Raw genomic sequence first — 16648 nt, forward strand, 5'->3', positions numbered from 1 at the left:
AACCCATAAACGAATAGTTGGTACTTTCTTATTCTGAATAATAGAGTCGATATCCGGAAACATTCCTCTATTCTGAAGCTCTTGGGGGAGACATTCGCGTTTAGCATTCAACAACCATCAAAATAGCCTTTCTTCTGTAATGGAAACATTAAACGATCTTTGCTCGATATGACATATATAATCTTTAATGCACTGCATGCGGAATAACATCTGATTCGTTCCAGCGTTTGTTTCTATATAGCTATTAAAGAGACAAAATGCTCGCTCAAAATTAGGATTAGTGCAAGATACTCCTATTTTTAGAGTGCTAGTATAAGCAACTAGGTCTACGGCTTTCCATGCTTCTTCAACGTTACTGAAATCGTGAGCCTTTTCTACCGGATCAGATTTACCATGATATTCCTTAATCTGTAGTTCTAGAAAATCGGTCTTAAGAGCACGAACAATCCCTTACACATCCTTTCTGAGATGGCAGATAAGCGAAGTGCTTTTCCGATTCTCAAAAGGTAGTGAAGATATTTGCTTGGCCCAATCCCAGAGTTCGGCTAATACAGTTTCTTTATTGGGAGCCAAGCGGAATGTCTTACCTTCCTGTGGTTGATAAGTGTTATGGATAATTGAAAATACTCTATCCTTGCGAAGGGCCTTAATCCATTCAATGTTGAGGTCAGTTAAGTCATTGTCCATTACAATAATGCGCCTCGCATCTTGTATTAATTTATATAATTTTTCTATCGATTGTCCTGCCAAACGACTTTGTGCTTGAGCAATTATAGACACTATTTCATCAAGCCACAGGTCATAATGGATTGGAAGACATTTGCATTTTTTATTACATTTACAATTATTGGTAATACGATGTAAGCTTTCTATCTGGCATACTACCCTCTTATGATCAGGTAGATTTATATTACCATCGATATCGCAATATGACTTAAGATTAAGCCTTGTAGTAACAGCGTTTGAGTAAGAATGGCGTGTAGATAATACTAGCAAATTTACATCATTAGGGATAGCCAAATTTTTAAGAATATAGGTTTTTCCTGTTTCCCAAGGCGACCCCACATAAATATCGTCTTCATTGGGTAATGGTCTTACATACCTTTCATTATAAGTTTCTGTAGCCGTAAGGGTCTCACTATATTTGACCCAAGATGGTATTTTTACGAAGGCTTTAGGGAAGTCTGGAGCCTTTACCTTGTGGGAGGATTGTGAAGGATTTTTATTTTCTTGCTGAATTTTTTCTGCAATAGATGGGTCGCATTCAAAAACTTCCCCTGGTTCATCACTACATTGCCGGAAGCATTTTACAATGAATGTTCCACTGCTGGCATATACACGACCGAACCACCGCTGATCCTTGTCATGTATACGTTTACATAGTGGACATTCTAGTGAAGCTTTTCGGTTAAAATATACGAAGTTTTGTGAATCATTTTCCTCGATATTCCAATCCCTAAGATAGTTAGAATGCTTTTGCAAAACTAAGTTCGCACATTTTTGTAATATATCCCGACCCACGGATATTCTTAGTAAATTATTATTTTTTTCTATGCTAAGCATTCGAGGTCTTACTTTAAGTTCTAAGCTAGTAGGTAGTTAAACCCTAGCGTGGTCGAGCTCATTCCACCCATTATCTAGTGAGAATTGAAGAATACGCTTTACACGACCTTTTTTTGCCAAACCGATAAGGCGAAGGTTAAAATTTTGACCAGGCAACCCCCGATCAATATACTTGCTGAATTTTTCCCCAGTTAAGGTATATACTAATTCGGTAAATGCTTTGAGTTCCTGATGATCAATAAGAAGAGCCGGTGCGTATAAAATATGGTAACTACACTTGCTAGGGTCTGACGATGTGGTGATTATTAATCCCTTTAGAATATCTTTCCAGTTACAATCAAGAATTCGATATAAAACTCTTATGAATGAGCAACAGATTCGGATGAATACACTACCAGATTTAACTCCATTTGATTCCATATCCCCCTGTGTAGCATCGATATCAATCACAGGTCTTAAAGGCTTTTGACCATTAATACATTCATGAATCCCGGGTAAACCATATACTTCAGAAATGTCGTCTGCAACAGAAAACTTCGGAGCCCGATCAGCGTCTTGGTCAATTTTGATAACCAATTTATTTTCCACTTCATCCCGATCATAAGCATTATATAAACTAGACCCCTTTTCATTCGAAAAGAGGAATGAATAGATTGGAAGGCAATCTAATGAGCCTTTATCATTTGACATATCTCTAGGCAGTGATGAAAGAATTTCCCGAATACTATTTAGCAGGTCCTTAGGAGTGAAGTCATTATTAAACTTTTCTTGTCTTGGTAACGGAAATGATGGAGCCACGGTAGTGCTAGTTGAAGCGCAGGGGACTTCTTCACTATCTGATTCGCAATTGGACTCATGGTTATTATAATCATCTGATCCGCAATCAGATTCATCATTATAGCTATCTGAGTCGCTCAAGTATTTATTGGGGTCAGCGCCGTCATAGTGGGCTTGAGGGCCGGTGCGATCAGTTTGGTCGAAAATAGTTGGTGTATGCATGATGTTAGTTCGAAAAGTTATACTATCTCTATAAAATTCGAAAATGTTTAATTAATTTTTTTGGTGGTTGCAAAAAGAGATGTATAGCAAGCTAGTAAGCAAAATGAAAATAAAAGGCAAGTGGATGTATCTGAAAAAGTGTAGTCTTCTTCGTAATCTATTATATAAAAATTGGAAAAAGACTACACTTTTCTAGATATATACTTGGGTATGGTATAGCCTCCGCGTAATCTATTATATAAAAATTGGCAGAAGGCTACACTTTTCTAGACATATACTCGGATATGGTGGAGGTTCGTGTAAGATAAAAATATACCAAAAAAGTGATACTGAAGTTAGCTGGTCTCTCTTGAGACGCTTCGGAGACACGAATAAATATATTCCTAATAGGTGATATTTAGGGTAGTCTTCTGCGTAATCATTATATAAAATATTGGCAGAAGACTACCCTAACACTAGTATGTATTCGGGTATGTCATCCAGGGTAGTCTTCTTCGGAAATATTATATAAAATTATGGAAGAAGACTACCCTAACTAAGGTTGCTTGCCGAAACCTAGGGGTTTAGGCAAGATGGCGTTTCGCCGAAAAGCGAAATTCTGCTGAAACTATATTAAAGTTATATTAAAAAACTGGCGAAACTTTGGAAAATGGCGAAACTGCCAAAACTTATTATAAATGCCGAAACTGCCGAAACTCTGCCGAAACTATAATAAATTTATAGTAAAATTTTGACGAAACTAATCGTAGGATTTTGAAGAGGTTTAGACAAGCAACCTTAACCCTAACACTAGTATGTATTCAGGTGTGGCATAAAGGCTACATCTCGATGGTATGTATTTGGGCATATGTGGTATAAATGGGCCGGCCACAATAATACATATCGCATCTCCAACTTCAGACGTGAAATTGGCATACATGTACTGGCAACAAATAGGCAATAGTTGCTTTAGTTGCAAGGTGCGCACTTCTGGCAAACAAATGGGCCGGCCATAGTAATGTCTATCAGAACCCTAATCCTTTAACTAACTGACCCTCGAAAGTTACTTGAAAGTTACTCGAAAGTTGCGAGAAAGTGACGGGGAAGTGCCAGGAACTGGTAAGGAACTGAATCACATGATTAAATATTAACGCAGTAAGGCGCAGTAAATCATATGACTCTCCTAACAAGATACGTAGAATGTACCTCTCCTGCAATCATTTCGGTCAACACTATACCATAATTTCTGGCCGAATTAGGGACACAATAACCTTGGCATCCAAACTGGCAAATTAGTAGGATATTTCTGGCTCTCTACCAGCTGTTTGATAATATCAAGCTACTATCATGATGCCAAAATGGATTATGCTAAAATGTTTGCCGAAATTATCTGGAATTTAGGGCGCAGTAAATTATGATCAATTGACATAGCGCTGAATGTCATCTGATACTGAGCCTTGAGGGAGTACTATCAGATGATTCTCCTAACAATATGTGCGTAAAGAATCACCTGTCACTGAGCCCTCTGGGATCACTAACATATGAGTGATATGACTCTCCTAACAATATATGTATTTTTTCACAACACCCATTTTAGAAAAAAAAGGCGCAGTAGACGTAGAAAAAAATCGCTTAATTTTGGCCAGAACTATTCCACAAATTCGGCCAAAACTTTGGATATAATGATTCGGCACCAACTAATACCTAAAATAACATTCCTAAAAGATCAGCCAAAATTATGGTATAAATACCGGCCGAAATTAATCACGAATTTACTGCGCCACCTGTCACCTTTTTTTTACACCACTTCAGTATTTTGAAAGGCAACCAAATAGGCGCGCACCTCATCCATATTTACTAACCAATAAGTCACAGAGAGGGAAAGCAGACCCCATCTTTAGTATATAATAGTCAATAGATTATAATGTCCTAGAACATATTAATTAATAGATTATAATCTCCTAGAACGTATTAATTAATAGATTACAATGGCCTAGGACATATTAATTAATAGATTACAATGTCCTATGACATATTAGTCTGGTGCAAGTGGATTGTCTTAGGACATAATAATATATTAATATATTATTATGTCCTAAGACAATCCACTCGTATACCTACAATATTCCATCCAATCTAAAAAAAATGGTTCAGAAGAGGTAAGGACCACGTGAAATTGATTATTTTGTGTTATTAGTTTAGCCAGGAAAGAAATGCTTTGAAAAGAGTTTTATATTCCTTTGAAAGATCAGGAAGGTCAAATAGTTTATTTGCCTCATCAATTACTAAGATAGGTGGAGCCGTGGAGGTATATTGTGATTCTTCCAATAACTTAAATTTGGAAGACTATTAGAAATTTTTTCAAGAAGCTGATAATCAAGTTTATTACCAGTTTCTAGCTTAGGTTTAGGTTTAATGAATATACTTTCGAAAAAATTTTGGAATTCACTCCTAATATCACTAAGTAAAAAAATACTGGACGATATACGAAGGTCGATAAATAGAGGGTTAAAGTTACCATTTTGCACCACCACTAGGTCCTAAAATAACATGACTAATTTCTGGAATATTACTGCTAAATTTGGTTGTAAGCAAATCAAATTCTTGTTTCCGGTTAAAAAGGTCAAACTTTTTTCTTGAAAATTGAGAGAGATTCACTTTTTGCATATAGTTGACATAGTTGTGACCGAAGCTAAAATTGTAAGTACGTGGAATGTTGAGACGCTTGAAAGCAAACATAACTGTATTAAGATTTATAGAAGTAAAAGAGAAAGAGAATAAACAATAAATAGTAATATACATCTATATTTTTAAAAATCGATGACTGGCCGTGACAAACAATGCAAACAATATTAAATATTTTTTCTGAGCTTACGAAATTCCGATAATCTGGATTCTGTTATATAAACCGACGTTCGCAATCCTGACAAATCATAATCTCGGAAATTCAAAATCCCGACATTTCATTATCCTTACACTAATATATTCATGAATACAAAAATTATTTATTAAATTTTAGTCAGTATATTAAAAATAAAAAATTATATCATTATATACAAAAAATCATGTTTCTATTTAAATAATCCATTAAAATTTTGCGAAGTTATTATTAAAATTATTAAATATTACTTGTTACGGGATTCTGATGACATTTGTTCATTTAAAGATGCGATTAAATTCTCGATTGTGTACCTTTAATACCATTTAAAACTTACTCACAATTATTGCGAATTCACAGATAAAAGCCATACACCTTTTAGTTAGATTCATACTTTTATATAAATAAATAAATAAATTATCAACGATTGAAATTTATTTATATTTTATATTCAGATATAATAAGCAAATTAACTTTATTGAAATTAATAATTATTCTCTTTTAATAGGTCTTTTGCTGCATTTAATGATGGTTGATTCATTGGAGTTAACATTACTTTTGACTCTGCTGGAGGATTAGTTAAATCACTATTAAGACCAAAATTTGGTCGTCGGTATAAATATCTGTAATCAACAAGTGAACGAACTGCTTTATAACCAATTTCTTTTATCAAATCATCTTCAAGAATAAATCCTTGATCTTCTGCTTCTACTAAAGCTTTCATAGCTGTAATGAAATGGGATTTTTCCCAATAAATAGGAAAATTATTATACTTCGCGCGAGATTCACAATATTTAGGATCCAAACCCCATCTCATCCTTATATATTCTGGATTGTAAATATAATCTAAACCTGTAAATAACATATCAGATGTTTTAATATCTTGATTATTAAATCCATATTTCATAGCACTAAAAAATTTAATACGTACCATTACCACGAATACTATAATCATAAACAAAATTGGTAATGAAAGACATGCGTGTACCAGTAAAGCTGCGTACATAATCAAAATCGTGTTTAAATTCCATACAATCTATTTAATGTAATATTATTACTTATTTAGTATTCATTGTTCTAAATATTTTAAAGATAAAAAAAAAATACCATTGTTTTCAAGTTCATGATTTACAAATTGCTTAGCTTCTTCTATACTTAAATCTCCAACAACATGTGGTGTTAAACGCATAGTATGCAAAGCTGTTTGAAATAAATAGATATGTTAAAAAAGCATGCTACATTACACATTTACTGGTACTACGTATACCTACAATATTCCATCCAATCTAAAAAAAATGGTTCAGAAGAGGTAAGGACCACGTGAAATTGATTATTTTGTATTATTAGTTTTAGCCAGGAAAGAAATGCTTTGAAAAGAGTTTTATATTCCTCAAATAGTTTATTTGCCTCATCAATTACTAAGATAGGTGGAGGTATATTGTGATTCTTCCAATAACTTAAATTTGGAAGACTACTAGAAATTTTTTTAAGAAGCTTATAATCAAGTTTATTAACAGTTTCCAGCTTAGTTTTAGGTTTAATGAATATACTTTCGAAAAAATTTTGAAATTCACTCCTAATATCACGAAGTAACAAAATACCGGACGAATTACGAAGGTCGATAAATAGAGGGTTAAAGTTCCCATTTTGCACCACCTGACGCACCAAGGTAGTTTTCCCGGAATCACTAGGTCCTAAAATAACATGAATTTCTGGAGTATTACTGCTAAATTTGGTTGTAAGCAAATCAAATTCTTGTTTCCGGTTAAAAAGGTCAAACTTTTTTCTTGAAAATTGAGAGAGATTCACTTTTTGCATATAGTTGACATAGTTGTGACCGAAGCTAAAATTGTAAGTACGTGGAATGTTGAGACGCTTGAAAGCAAACATAACTGTATTAAGATTTATAGAAGTAAAAGAGAACGTATGGGCTGATTTGACGCATTGCATGTGATAATTTCATAGTAAATGGGAATTGGTTACTATTGGTATGATGCGTCAAATCGGCCCATATGAAGAGAATAAACAATAAATAGTAATATACATCCCTATTTTTAAAAATTGATGACTGGCCGTGACAAACAATGCAAACAATATTAAATATTTTTTCCGAACTTACGAAATCCCGATAATCAGGATTCTGTTATATAAACCCGACGTTCGCAATCCTGACAAATCATGATCTCGGAAATTCAAAATCCCGACATTTCATTATCCTTACACTAATATATTCATGAATACAAAAATTATTTATTTCAGTATATTAAAATAAAAATTATATCATTATATACAAAAAATCACGTTTTTATTTAAATAATCCATTAAAATTTTGCGAAGTTATTATTAAAATTATTGAATATTATTGTTACGGGATTCTGATGACATTTGCTCATTAAATATATGATTAAATTCTCGATTGCGTACTTTACCATCAATTTTTGCGGATTCACAGAAGCCTACACCTTCTAGTTAGATTCATAATTAAATAATTCAGTAACAATTTAAAATTAAAGAAGTAAAGTTATAAATCTATTAGAATACATATACTTTTTTGGGGGACAATTTTTCTATTTATTTTATTTTATTTTTATTTATCTTTTTTTTTTTACGCTACAATTTTTTTTTTTATCACGAAATTTAAAAAGAATAATATATACACATAAAATAAAATAAAATAAAAACATTTTATTTCATAATTTAATTCTTTATCATTTTCCTCTTTATTAGTACGTATAAACGTTCACTGTTTCTTTAATAAGTAAATAAAAAAAAGGTGAAAATTAGTGAATCGATAATTGAATTCACTAATGAATAATTCATTCCTAAGTTAAATTAATTAATAGAAAAATGAATCGCAAATATTCGTAACTCATCCAAAATTCATTATTCTAAATAATTTAATTCATCAAATTAAATCACGCTGTGCCTCATTCAAATGGTTACGTAAGAGGGATAAATGAAAAATTGTCCTCCCACCTTATTTCTTTGTACTACACTGTTACTCTTGAAAAATCAGAACATTTCCAAAAAAAACAATATTATTTTTTTTTCTTTTTGAGAATTTTTTTTCTCTGAGAAAATTCTGAAAACTCGAGAGCCGAAGAATAAACACATACTTAAATTCTGTTTGTAATATATATATATATAGCATATATATCTATCAATTTAGTTATAAAATGTCTCTTGAACCCTATCAACGTAAATTTATCGAATGGGCCATTGAACAAAAAGCTCTGACCTTTGGAACTTATACTTTAAAATCTGGTCGTGTTAGTCCATACTTTTATGATGCTGCTAAATTTAACAAAGGTAGCGCATTCGTAACTGTCGGTCAATTTTATGCCGACGTTTTACAAAATGTCGAATTAAATTACGAAGTGGTATTTGGTTCTGCTTACAAAGGAATTCCCATAGCTTTATCAACAGTTAATGCTTTAATGGAAAAGTGTAATATCGATGTTGCTTACTCTTTTAATAGAAAAGAAAAAAAAATTCATGGGGAAGGAGGAAATATTGTTGGAGCACCATTAAAAGGAAATGTTTTAATCGTGGATGATGTTATCAGTGTGGGAACTGCAATTAGAGAATGTCTAAAAATCGTTAAAGAAAATGGGGCAAATCCTGTTGGTATTGTTATTGCCTTAGATAGACAAGAAAAAGGGACAGGAGAAATCACTGTTGTGCAACAGATTGAGCAAGAATATAATTTACCTGTTAAAACAATTATTAATTTAGATAATATTGTTCAGTATATTACAGAATGTGGTGGTTATGAAGAACATCTGATAATGATTGAAAAGTATCAGAATATTTATGGAGTCAAGAAATAATTATTTAAACAACAAAATTGTTATAAATTTTTTATCACCCAATTTGTTAATTTTATAATTTAAATTTTAATAAAATGATAAAATTCTTTAAATAAAAATACTCAAATTACTGATAATTTAACACTCTTGTAGACTTTGTACCTTACATATGTAATATTTTCCATCACGTTAATATATACGAAAGAAGTAAAGGAATAAAATAAGGTCTTGAAAATAAAGAGAATGTACATACAGTCCAAATATAAATTTCTGAAATAAATCATGCCACTGTTCTTTCTTAGTACCAAGAAAGTTTCGAATGAACAGTTAGTAATAGATAAACTTGTGGGAAAATGAAAATATACAGTAGATTTACACAATAAATAAAAACAAAATAATAACTGATAATTACAATACACAATAGAAAGAAGACTTATATTATACAGTAATTTGAAAAAAAAATATGCACAAGAAATAGAATTAATTTACTTATTTATTCATGTAGGCTTTCTTTTTCTGTGTCATCTTGCTTCGTATCAGACTTTAAATCATCTACAATTTCTACTTCGACAAAATCCACATTTTTCGCTTCCTTTCCAATAGAGGCCAATATGATTAGACAGAAAGCAGCACATGCCGTAAGAATTGCTTGAGTCAAACCATAATCGGGTAGCCCGTCCTTGGGGAATTTTTCTCCCAACACTGCTTCAATTTGTGCAGATGAGGAAGCAATTAGGACACCTAATTGATACGTGAACCCAGGAAATGTGCCACGAAAATTCGGAGGAGACAACTCATTCAAGTGAGCAGGAGCAATTCCATAAGCTCCCTGATTTTTTTAAAAAAATGGTTGCACTTAATTTAAAGTCTGCCTAAATTATTAATTAAAGAAATGTATAATTTACCTGAACAAAAAAGTACACGAGGAATGCACCAACACTCAAAAGGACACGATTACGTGGGAGTACAAATAAAGGTAATGATGCACCTAATAATACCATCGCAACGATAATCGTCCTTCTACGACCCAGATATTGTGAAACGTACCCGCAAACCGCACCTCCTATTATAGCTCCTACATTGGCTACAATTGTTGTTACCGTAATTTCCTCTGAGAAATGAACATAAGAATATAATATTTTAGATAAGTTTATTCATATATATATATACACATATAATAATTTTGAGATAAGATACCTGGAGAAAATAAAAGTTGTGTTTTGAGATACGTTGGATAAAGGTCCTGAGTTCCTATCGATAATAAAAAATAATTTAATGCGCGTTTATACCTATTAATTATGTTATGATCATTCTTCTTACCGTGACTTATGAAATTGAGACCAGCCATTAACAAAATAGTATGAATTATTTTTGACCAATGGTGTTTGAAAACCTAAAACGTTAAATGACTTAATTAATCTTCAAACAAACCTCAAACAAATGTTATTTACTGTACCAATTTTATTTCATTAATCCAACTATGTCCAATAGATTTATGGCTTTCACGTGATCTCTCCCATAGTTGCGATTCGGGGACATAAAAACGCAATAATATGACAAGTAGCGCGGGAAAGGAACCGATCCAGAACATGGCACGCCATCCGAGATTTACTGTTACTAAATAATAAAATATTGCGGCAACTATGTAACCAGCTGCATACCCTTGTTGTAAAATACCCGAAACCAAGCTACATAAAAATTAAAACGAATTTTAATAAAATTAAAAATTTTAATTAGAAATAAGAAACTTTAATTCGTACCCACGAGCTTCAGGCGGTAGAATTTCCATTGTTAATGCAGCACCTAAACCCCATTCTCCACCCATTGCAAGTCCAAAAATTGCTCTTAAAACGATAAAGGATTGAAAATTTGGGGCAAATCCTGAGGCAAACTCCATGGTACTAAATAATAGAATGTCAGCCATCAATGGATATCTCCTACCAAATCGGTCACTTAATAATCCAAAAATTAATGCACCGACTGGACGAAACATCAGCGTCACTGTAATGCTTTTGTCGAAACAATGTTTAAAGCAAATTATTAATTTATTAATTTAAAAACTGTAGAAACTGTGATAAATTACCTTGCAGAAATCTTGGAAGGTTGCATTTGGAATTCCTTTGCAATATAAGGCAAACTTTGTTGTTTCAGAACAATAAAATATTTATTGTTATTGCTAATTAAACGAGTTTTCGAAAAATTAACTAAAATAAGAATAACTTACGCGAATGAAACAGTAAAAAAATCAAATGCATCCAAAGTCCATCCAAGAAATGCAGCCAAAAAAGTAATCGTTTGAGCTTTATTTAATGAGCGTAAAATTTTCCAAGGATTTATTGGCTTTTCAACTCTTGATATAAGTGTAGAACGTAAGGTTGTTTTGGGTATACCAGTCTCAGAGTCTACCACATCATTGAACGATATCTCGTTAATTTCGTTCTTGTCAGCCATTTTTCAGCAGATGTTAGCAATGGGGAAATCCTATAATTTCAACCCAAAAAAAGAACAGAATAAAACAATCGACCTTATATAATGAATAGATGGTTTTGTTTCTTGAATTGGAAATTTTAGGTTAAACTTTTTCGACTTGGCGTAATCACGCGAATGGTAAGTTGGATCAACAACGAGCATCAAATTGTGTTTTTGTTTGGATTACAATTGTCAAATTAATTTTGTGTTTTTTTTACAAGTTATAACATTTACTTCATAATTAAGATATGAGAAGCATTGACATTGGAGCATTAATCTATCGATTTTTATTATTCGAATTATCGTTTGTCTTTAATTGTTTCACCAAATACAAGATTCATCTGGAGCGAATCAATCCCATCATTATTATCTGTGAAAAAAAAGACATTTAAAATATGGAACATGGAGATACGTAATTTTACGCGTTAACTCGGAAAAAGCAATCATTGACTAAACTATCCAATTAAACAAAAATAATAACAAAATTTTAATCTTTGTACTTTTAGATTTATCCTTCTAACATTAATTCTAATGGAATTTAAAGTTTAATTTACTGTATTTTCAATTTTTGTAAAACAACGATAAATGAATTTTTTGGACCAATAACCAGTTAATTGACCGGTAAAAAAATTGTTTACTCATGCACGACATAATTGTGGTATACTATACGAATAATTTGATAGGTTAGTGTTGATCTGCATTACCGGATTTATCAGTTTATGAAGATAACTTAACCTTATAATCTAACCTTTTTCTTAATATCCATTTAACATACAAGTACTTGAGCAGAGATAAGCCAAAAACAACTTTATTTTTGAAAAGTGCAACCGTACACTTACTCTGTGTATCTCTCCGCTGATAATTGAAAATAAATATTCTTTTTATTTGTCGGAGTTATATTTAGAATCGATCAAAAAAAATTTGTTTTCAACTTTTATAGCGAAATTGTATAATAAATAACATATAGAATAAATTTTTTTTAAAAAAATGTTATTATTTATTATTTAAATTTGATATTATTGTAGTACTACTGTAGTGATATTATAATGAATTTATAAAAAATTTCACTGATATAACTGATATAGAAATTCATGAACTACTTTTAAAAATAACCTTTTTCTTTTAATATATCAACCGAAAAATCCCAAAGTTTTTTACGTAATTCTTCATCCAAAGCAACCTTATTGGGTTCCCTTTCAGCACATTTATCAAAATATTTACCATTATCATTTATATTAGAACAAAGAACAGGATACAATATATTAACTGCACCTTGTTCCCAAGATTCAGTATGATATTTCACAAATCGAACTATTAAATCTCCAGTCAAATCATTAGATTTTAACAATTGTGTGTTCATTAAACCTGGATGAGCTGAACTTGATGTTATATCTAATTAAAAGAGAGAATGTTAAATATTTTAGGGATGGTGAATATATATAAGATAAATTTTATTAACTTACTTGAATTTAGATAACGATGAGCTATTTCATTACTAATCATAATATTCTAATAAATAATAATAATAATAATTAAAGATTTGATTTTTTTTTAAAATAAAAAATAAAAAAAATTATAATAATATATTTTCTTAATATTACAAACCATTATTTTTGTATAGGAATAATTATTAAATAATTCCTTAGTTTTTATAAGTAATAAATCATCCATATTTAAGTTATTATAATGATTTGACACCGATGATGTAAATGAGATTTTTGAAGGAGAATCTGGCGTGGCAGATTTTTTTAATGTATCCAATAATTTTATCGTAAGCAGGAATGGAGCTAAATGGTTAACCTATAAGTAAAAGAAAAAAAATTAAGGAAATTATTCAACAAAAAAAATTCTTTTAGAATTTTAAACAAAATTTAATTTATTTATTTTTTGACCTGAAAATGTGTTTCTAAATTATCTTTTGTTCTTGTATCATTACTCAAAATCAATGTACCTTTATAACAAAAACATAACGAAAAAGAAAACAATAATTAATAATTAAATTAATTAAATGAGATCAGAACTTTATTAAATGACTTTTTACCAGCATTGTTAAATAACATATGTAATTCTCCTACTTCTCTAATAAATTTATCAGTAAAATTAACCACACTTTGTAAATCAGCTAAATCTGTATCCCAGATTTCAACATTATCAGAACTTCCATTTTGCTTTTTTATGTAATTTAATAAATTTGTTCCTTTTTGTTTATTACGAGCTGGAATTATTAATCGTTTTGGATTGAAAGATGAAAGGAATCTTGCCATTTCTTTTCCAATCCCATCGGTTGCTCCAGTAAGGATTATTACTTTTCCTGATAAATCATATTTACCAAACTTATTACTTGGAACTATTTTACTAATCTGAGAATCTTTAAATTCTAGATATATTTTAATTACATATACAAAGATGGTAATTAAAGCAACAATTAAAGCAGTTGAAAATATGTATGAATATTCCATTTCCTTTAACTTTGTTTTTTATTAAAAAGAGAGAGATAGATAGATAGAGAGATTATTAGATTTCTTTAAAATTTAGTTTAATTTGAAAATTTTTTTTTTTTCCATGAATTAATCTCACTTTATAGCCTCATTCCAAACAGAACTGCACAACCGTAAACAGAACTTTGTTTGAATATTCCGAAATTATGTACCACTCAACGCCAATCATATTTTACCTGAATTTCACGTGTTCGATGATTTTTTTTCTTGGACAATTATATTTTATTTAATTTTTATTTGTACTTTATTAATGCATAACAACTTTACAAACAAAGGGCTTCTCTCTTTATGAATTATTTAAAATAATATTATTAATACTATTATTGTATAATAATAAAAAAATATATTAATATATTTAATAATATAATGTATTGTGTATTTTTGAATGAAATATTTTACTATGCAAAATTGTCATGAATTAAATGTTATAATATGAAGTACCTTATAAGTGAAAAACATTCTTGAGATACATTCTTTGCATTTAACCAATAAAGATAATCAAACCTTTTTTTTTTTTGCTCGAATTAAAGATTTTGGAATCACTGGTCCAAAACCGGTTAATTAACCGGTTAATATAATAATAATAATTAATAATAAGATTTTTTTTTTTGGTATTTCATTTAAATTATCGTGTAATTTTTTGAACAAAAATTTAAAAATTTCGCGCATTTAAGTTAAAATATTTTTTTCAAAAACAAATACGAGAAAAAATGATAATATTGCGTCATATGTTATATATATATACAAAACCCCGAAAATGAATCGTAAATTAATCAAGCCGGCTAAACGGGTTTCACTAATGAATATTTGTTTATTTATTCTTTTAAATGAAATCATTTACGAATTTCTATAGAATATTCGATGCTTATTCCATGTTCATACCGTATCTGGGTCAAAAAATTTTCGCATGTAAATCTGATCAGCATAGAAATCTTTGCAACAATTCCATCTTGGTATTCCATAGTACAAGATGAGTTGAATGCTGAAGATCCAATAGACCGACTTATAAACATTAATAACATGAATGGTAAAATATTCCTTAACAAAATATTTGTAAATATAAACAAAAAATATCCTCTAATAATATTTAATTTATACCAGTGCATCTCGTAAATAATCCATTACCAATATACTGTATATAATAAGTAGGATACTGTTATATTAATCAGAGTATTTCTGATTTATATAATGAAAACGAAACATAATTAAATCACCTAAATCATAGCATTATTAATGAAAGAACTATTATACTCTATATGCTTCGCCATAATATTAAATCTTTTATTTAATAATCAAACAAATAAAATTTGTATATTAATTCTTTGAATAACATATCATTGTTTGTTTATTTTATACATCTTATTTTTATGAAATGCATCTTTATATTACACAAAAAATAAAAAATAAAATTGACAATCTAATTTAATGCGTGAAAAATCTTGGTGGTGTAACCACCATGTAATCATATTTGGTATGCCCAGGAGACAGGAAAAAAGTTAATGAAATGCATGCATTACGCAACTCATAAAGTGTGTAATGACAAGAATGACAAGATTTCGTAAACATAAAAAAAATTCCGTGAAGATTTAACTTAAAATAGAAATAACGTTAATTAAATTATGTATTTTCATGTAATACTGTATATTAATAACAATTTCACTTCACGAACACGAAACCATTTTTCTCTTATTCTCTTATTTTCTTGGGAACGCTAATAGTGTACGAATTTATAAAAATTTATTAATATTTACGTTAGAACTTTCGTTTTACGAAATACACGTTGCAACTGATCCATGCGATTACAATCTGCTATTAATAAAAAGTCTTACGTTAATATACTAGATATTACTGCGTGTCGCACACCTCATTATGAATGATCATTTTGGCAATTCGCCAAAAAATTGGCAAAACAAGACTTTATTTTTAAATAAAATAATAAAATATCAAGACTATCCACATAATTCAGATAAATATATCTAGAGATAGTAATACATGATTTTGCATATAAACCAATGGTGATCGAGTGTTTGCTTGAATTGCTTAATTAACTGATCCAACTGATCTAACCTACTTGGATGAACTATCCCGTGATTGTATGGCTTCCGCGCTACGTCACTCATTAAGTAAATGAAAGGACTGAAAAGGTTGTAACTAACCCATTAAATTTTGATTGGCATTGTTTTCCAGTATATCGACACCCACACCTCTCGTTCACCTTTTCCGCGACGGAGTTCCAGAAAGTTTTTCGACTTCTTCCAGCAATTAAATAATGGGTATTGACCTCCGGCTGCTCAGTAACTCGTGACGACGTGCCGTAGCTCGATATTATATAAATTATTATAAAATTTCTATATGAGCATCTGCAATGACGTTATTGACGTAATTTTGTTACAGCAGTTACGTCAGTAAAGTTTGCACCTTTACTGCCAACTAATACATCAAGTCTAGGTTGA

General features: G+C 30.4%; 5 protein-coding genes across 5 annotated transcripts; 2 read left to right on the forward strand and 3 right to left on the reverse strand.

The window, feature by feature from the left end:
- Positions 1-5903: 5903 nt before the first annotated feature.
- Positions 5904-7309, reverse strand: OCT59_003331 (uncharacterized protein; the record flags this gene model as incomplete). The annotated part of the gene is made up of 4 exons (XM_025330425.1): positions 5904-6271; positions 6351-6455; positions 6527-6619; positions 6691-7309. 4 exons carry the CDS (start codon positions 7307-7309, stop codon positions 5904-5906), a joined length of 1185 nt encoding a protein of 394 aa, XP_025177028.1.
- Positions 7310-8595: 1286 nt separating this feature from the next.
- On the forward strand, positions 8596-9249 carry OCT59_003332 (uncharacterized protein; the record flags this gene model as incomplete). Its single annotated transcript, XM_025318088.2, has 1 exon — positions 8596-9249. One exon carries the CDS (start codon positions 8596-8598, stop codon positions 9247-9249), a length of 654 nt encoding a protein of 217 aa, XP_025177027.1.
- Positions 9250-9721: 472 nt separating this feature from the next.
- Positions 9722-11679, reverse strand: OCT59_003333 (uncharacterized protein; the record flags this gene model as incomplete). Its single annotated transcript, XM_066145549.1, has 8 exons — positions 9722-10057; positions 10134-10339; positions 10426-10479; positions 10549-10621; positions 10685-10916; positions 10989-11237; positions 11312-11365; positions 11453-11679. 8 exons carry the CDS (start codon positions 11677-11679, stop codon positions 9722-9724), a joined length of 1431 nt encoding a protein of 476 aa, XP_065996262.1.
- Positions 11680-12799: 1120 nt separating this feature from the next.
- Positions 12800-14156, reverse strand: OCT59_003334 (uncharacterized protein; the record flags this gene model as incomplete). Its single annotated transcript, XM_025318087.2, has 5 exons — positions 12800-13089; positions 13161-13206; positions 13303-13497; positions 13590-13648; positions 13739-14156. The coding sequence occupies 5 exons, from the start codon at positions 14154-14156 to the stop codon at positions 12800-12802; spliced, it is 1008 nt and encodes a 335-aa protein (XP_025177025.1).
- Positions 14157-15056: 900 nt separating this feature from the next.
- Positions 15057-15337, forward strand: OCT59_003335 (uncharacterized protein; the record flags this gene model as incomplete). Its single annotated transcript, XM_066145550.1, has 2 exons — positions 15057-15222; positions 15297-15337. 2 exons carry the CDS (start codon positions 15057-15059, stop codon positions 15335-15337), a joined length of 207 nt encoding a protein of 68 aa, XP_065996263.1.
- Positions 15338-16648: the final 1311 nt, after the last annotated feature.

The sequence above is a fragment of the Rhizophagus irregularis genome, chromosome 11, assembly GCF_026210795.1.
Source record: "Rhizophagus irregularis chromosome 11, complete sequence".
Lineage (NCBI taxonomy): Eukaryota > Fungi > Glomeromycota > Glomeromycetes > Glomerales > Glomeraceae > Rhizophagus > Rhizophagus irregularis.